Source organism: Castor canadensis, chromosome 8, assembly GCF_047511655.1.
Source record: "Castor canadensis chromosome 8, mCasCan1.hap1v2, whole genome shotgun sequence".
NCBI classification, from domain to species: Eukaryota; Metazoa; Chordata; class Mammalia; order Rodentia; family Castoridae; genus Castor; species Castor canadensis.
This window is the reverse complement of record NC_133393.1, coordinates 110480699-110486698: the sequence shown is the minus strand read 5'-3', so window position 1 is coordinate 110486698 and position 6000 is coordinate 110480699. Positions and strand designations below refer to the sequence as shown.

Here is a 6000-nt window from a genome sequence, read left to right as displayed (position 1 = left end):
AGAGGACACTTTGGAGAAGGACAGAAAAACAATGTCTAAGGAAAATAAATCCCTAGACAATTTCATGGACTATCTGCAGATGGCTATATGAGATATGAGATAATTATCTTATATGAACTATTAGATTTGGGGGGTTCTCTCAGTTAAAGTGGTTTAGCCTATAAGCCACTTTTACCAGTTTTAAATTTGGTACTAGAATGTTACGGACTAAATTTTGTCCTCCCAAAATTTGTAGGTTGAAACCCCCATTCCCAAGGAAACTGTCTTTGGAGAAAGGGCCTTTAAAGAGGTAGTTTTGGTAAAACGAGGTCACGTTTTACCTCTAATATATAGGGCTACTTGTACTAATAAATTAGGGCTCTAATTCTGTATCACTGAAATTCTTATGATAAAATTAAGAAACACCAGGAGTATGCCATGTAAGAACATACTGAGAAAATGACCATCAGCGGACCAAACTGAGAGGCTTCAGGAGAAACCCAGCCTGCTGACATTTTGATCTTGGATTTCCAGCCACTACAACTGTAAGAAAGTCAATTTCTGTTGTTTAGACCACCCAGTCTTTGGGAAGCTTTTTGTTTTGTAGCTCTACCTGATTAATATATATTTATAAATGGAAAAATGCTATCACAGAGATCTAAAATATGTGGCTTTGGAATTGTTGCCAGGAAGCAGGCAGTAAGGAAACAGATATTGCAGGATGGAAAACTAGAGGCTCTTGTTATGCTGTGACAAACCATTAGGTAAGACTGTTAACAAAAATAGCCTAAAAATACAGACTAACTATGGGGAAAATGGTTAGAAAAACAGTGATGATGTGTACTGGCTGTTGTGTAGTATGGCACTGTTCTAGTCATTTTCTTGCTGCTGTAACAAAATACTCAAGGTTGAGTAACTTATAAAAAGGTTTATTTAGTTCACAGTTTTTTAAAACTCCAAATCATGGCACCTGCTTCTGCTCAGCTCTGGTGAGGGCTTCATGGCTACGGCATCACAGTGGCAGACATATGTGCAAAAGTAGTGAGCAGCAAGTTCAGAAGGACACAGGGGAGATGCCAGGTTCCCTGATAACAACCTATTCTCATGGGAACTAATTCAGTCCCACAAGACCTGCATGAATGTCTCCTAAGGGCTGTGACCCGATGACCTCACCTATTAAAGATTCTATGACCTCAACACCACCACATTAGAGACCATGTTTCAGTACACAAACCTTTGGTGGGCAAACCATATCCAAACGGCAGGCACTATGCAAAATAGTTGAAGAGAGACAAAAATAATGGCTTACAAGTAGGTAATACAGGTTTTTGCAGAATCTGTGCCTATGCCCTGAAGTCCAACTGCTTCTGTACTCTAAACAGCAGGATAAGTGATTATTATTCATAATCTCTCTCAAGAGACTCCAGTCAGTGAGAGTCAGCTCAACAAAAAAATACTGCATGAAGGGTGTTACATTCCCATTTCAACTCATTGTTCCAAAAGGCTTCAAGATGGTGGCTATTAAATTGAATTTCAGATGTATGTATAGGCCAAGTATGGTGACTGCTTACATAAGAGGTATAATCAGAGTAGCTCTTCAGCTATCATTACTTTTACATGAAATAACTAGAAGCAAATGGACCAGAAACCTACTATTTTTTGATGAAATTAATACCACCAATGACGAGATGGTCCTTATAATGCTAGATGAACATGCTTCCCCAAGATTCATACATAGTAAGGTACCATGAATTTAGTTCAGATGTTGAGACTGATAAATACACACACACACACACACACACACACACACACACACACACACACACACACATATACCAAGAGGGTGTGAAAAGGTTTATTACTCACATACTGAGACTTTCTAGGGAGAAAAGTAGGTCTAGAAATGTTTAACTGACTTAGCTTTTATTGTTCTTGGGGGTAAGAACAATAAGGCTGGGATAATGGTTCCTATAAGCAGGCCAGGGTTTCTGTGATTTGAACTTCTCGCTGGAGCCAAAGGAAGAGCCACCTAGCCTTTCTTGTGTTTGCTCAGATGTGGTACACAAAAGGAAAGAGGAATGGAGAGGCTAGAAAGCAGCTGGCAACCAAACATCAAAAATGGAGTTGGACTTTGTATTATAGTCAAATGAACTGACTTGCAAATCCCTATGCTTGTTTAATCCTTAAGGTAACCTAGGTCTATAAATGTACACCAGCATAAAGCAGGCTGCAAAACCTATGATGTCCCCCAAAAGTTTTTGATGTGGTTCAAGTGATAAGAGTGTTTGCTTAGCAAGCACAATGCCCTGAGTTCAAACCCCAGTACTGACAAAAAAGAAAAATTTTCAATGTGGCCATGATGGTTGATTAATAATTTCCTTGAGTTCAAACCGGGTCCACCGAGGACATTACCCCAGGGGGTTTCTCTCAGAAAGCATATTCAAGGACTTCCTGTCAAGGCAAGGGATCTTTGCAGGCCTGCTCAGCAGTTTCATCATGGAACAGGCCATTGACTGCTGTTCATGTTTCTTTTCTTTTATTCTAGTATTCATTCTCCCTCTTCCCTTTTTACTTTTAGTAATTAACCTTTACCCCTGGAGTTTTAATAGGACCATAGCTGAAGATAACATGCTCCAGACTTCCTCAAAGCAGAGTAGAGCTATTTAGTAAGCATTGATTAGTGGACTGTGAGCAGAATTGATGGCTAAAACTTCCTTAAAAAGAAGTAACTTGCTCTCAACTTCGTTTCTTTTCCAGGTTGGGAAGCAGATGTGCTTCCCTGAGACAGCATGGACCACGGAATGAGCAACTTCCGTGATAATGAGAGAACAAGGTATATGAATCCTGGATCCGTTGATTACCTTGTGAAACAGAGCTGGTGTGCCTGCTCTCAACTTATCAACTACTTTGGATTGCTATGTGAGGAAGAAATAATTCTCTATCTGACATGTGCCATCATGTTTTAGAGTCTCTTTGTTATAGAGAACAAAAAGAGAATGACCTATTCTCTGAAGAGAACGAAAATATTTAAAAGTTAAGCTTCTTACCATTTTTCATTTGTGAGCACATCTTTAGGAAATTCATTTGTGGAAATCTGGGCAGGTCTGGATTTAGGTTGTATCCCAAGGAATAGATGTTTTTTTCTAACCAAAGTCCCAGTTTTATTAACCTGGAATTGTTCTTTTACTAATATCTACTTGAATTGAGTGTCTTCTTGAAAATATAGGTGGTGAAAGTCAAACTTCAATTCTACATGGTGGCCACTTAAGACAAGTTCCTCCCTTAACAAATTGTAAATAAAAAAACATAAAACTCCTTTATCTTCTAAAAAAAGTAAAAATAAATAAAAGTTAAGCTTCATGTTTTATGACCTTGAAATGTCCTCTCCTGTTCCTTTGGGTTTTATCTTTAACAAGTATAAATAAGGAGCTTCAAATTTAACTGGCTGTAAGCAAGACCCTAGAACTCAGGTTGATATATATTGACTTCCATTTTTTCCAAAAGACATATCTATATTCTAGTATATTTTATCTACTCTCTGCAATCAATTAATCATAGATAAATGGATTAAAATAAAATAAAGTAGACTTCATCTCCCACCATGAGACTGAGATGATTTTATCTGATTCTGTTTCATATTACTCTGTGCTTCAGAACAGTTCACCATGTTGCTAAGACAACAAGGATACTGCACAGAAAACTGGGATTGAAGTCAAGGCAGTGGAGCAGCCTCAAAGGATGTCATAAATAGTGTGTTCAAGGCCTTTTTCACAGTGAAATCCCCACACTTGAATTAGAAAAAAAATATTATTTTCATCCAATATCCTTCCCAAGAGGACTATGTTGCTCTTGATAACTTACATAATAAAATTAAGAAAACACTGGTATGTGTACTAAAAGTCAGTCTTCATTCCACTAGTATGGATCTTTTTTAGAACCCTGCAGAAAAAACTGAGGAGAACCTGTCCTTAAATTCCAATTTGCCTTTATTCTCACAGACACATATCTGCCAAATATGAGAAGCAAAAAAAGATAAGGATGACAATCAATTGTTCCCTCACTAAAAATGTGAATCTCCTCTAAAACAAAGGTTTGATTTCCAGTGGTAAACAAATAGGGTAGACCTGGGATTGATAGTTGGAATGTCAGTCTATGAACAGAGGTGAAGTAGGTCTCTTTGATGTACTTTTGATAAAGGCACAGAGAGCTCTGGAACAGCGATGGTGGAGCCAGGCTGCATCTCAGGTTTGGGTAACCAAACTGAACAACTGTAGCTATCATCCTGTTTCATACACATAACGTCAAGGACAAAGTAAAGGAAAAGAAAATGCTTGAACTGACTATGAATTGTTTTCTGACCTAAAAGAAAAAGAAATGAAAACAGCATTTAACCACAAGCTGAAGTGTCCTTCACATCAGGTATATTCTCTTGTAGAGATAAAAATTCATAAAAAAAAAAAACATGAATAAGGCTGGAACTGATGGCATAGCACTTGCCCAGTACATGGAAGGCTCTGGGTTCAATCACCAACACTGCCAAAACCAAACAACCACAATAACAAAAAAAATCACAAACTGCCCCTGTGATTACCAGAAGGTTACCACAAATTGGACTCTTGAGATTCCTAGCAACTAAAGCATAGGAAAAACAGTTGTAAGTTTGATATGGCCCACAGCTTTTTCTCTAAAGAAAAACATAATTTTGGTATAAAAGCCTTTGAGAAATTTCTCCCAAAGGCTAGGACTGCAGCTCAGTGGTAGAGTCCTTGCCTGGGTTCAATCACCAATAATGTAAATCAATCTATCGATCAATCAATAAAATGAAAAGATGAATAAATGAGCCCTGTGTTCCTAGAGCTAGGACAAATCTTCTTCAGAATCATGTCACTCTCTTAAGAAGAAATCTGGTCAAAATAAGGAATGGGCAAAGGCAGGCAACAAAGGGGATGTATTTTCTCAATCTCTCAGGGAAATAAAGAAGTGACAGGAGACTGAGTTTTGAGTGCAGAATTCCTCTTTCAAACAACAGTCAAAAGATACTCTTCATTCATCGACACTGAAGGTTACATAGCAAGGTTGAGTTCTGTAAGAATTCTTATTGTCAAGTAAAAGTTTAATCTAGGCGAGTCAAATGAAAATCAGAAGACCTTTTTTGTTGTTTTTAACCCTGGTGTTCTCAGCATAAAAAAGGAAATGGAAAACAACACAGAACACTCTCTTTTAATATTTTTAAGTAGCATAAATCATAATGGTTTATATACTACACTATACAAATAATATACTGTTACTTTCCAAAAAAAAAAAAAAGAAATCAACTTCTTATAGGGTTTTCTGAAACAGTTACTTCATATGACTAAGAGCTTGACTCTTCAGCCATCACTAGGACACATGGAATACAAGCTATGAGGTTCCAATTCTTCCAGTTGTGTCTGTTTCTGCTGCCACTGAGGGAGGAGCCTCTCGGAGACCTGGCGTGGCCCCTTCCGTCTCCTGCGCCAGGGAACACTGGTTCTGCAGGTGGGCGTGTGCAGCTTCTGTGCTTTGCTTCCCACAAGCCTACTCCCCTTTAAGAGAACTTGCGCTTCTTCATGGCTTCTGCCTTGACTGCCAGGCTCTTGGCACAGATGGTCAGGACCACAATGAGAACACCCACTACGAATGTCACCACGGGCCAGAGGAAACAGTGCAGGAGGACAATCTCATCATGCGTGCGATGCAGGAGCACATCATCTGGTCTGCAAAACAGTGGGAAATAAGAAAGAAAGAGAGGTCAACTGCCTTTTAGCATGACACCAAAGCCCTTTTCCAACCCGCAGCCAGATTTGCTGTCCAGTACAAAGGGAATAATCATCCTCTAACTATAAATACTGTACCTTTGTGCTTCAAACTCATTTCAAAAAGCTGTGAGCTCTTGAATCAAGTAATTGGTGCAAAATTGCACATCATTTATAATTTACATGTTGTAAAATGTCAGAAATATAGCAATCACTTATGTCATTAATTTCCCCCAATTCTAAGTTG

General features: G+C 38.4%; 1 protein-coding gene across 1 annotated transcript in view; it reads right to left on the bottom strand.

The window, feature by feature from the left end:
* Positions 1 to 892: 892 nt before the first annotated feature.
* The window catches only part of Kcnmb4 (potassium calcium-activated channel subfamily M regulatory beta subunit 4), a 70464-nt gene continuing 65356 nt past the window's right edge, over positions 893 to 6000 (bottom strand). Inside the window, exon 3 of the mRNA XM_074083911.1 lies at positions 893 to 5714. Within this exon, the coding sequence (XP_073940012.1) occupies positions 5546 to 5714 (169 nt within the window). The 3' untranslated portion in view covers positions 893 to 5545. The remainder of the gene's footprint in view (positions 5715 to 6000) is intronic.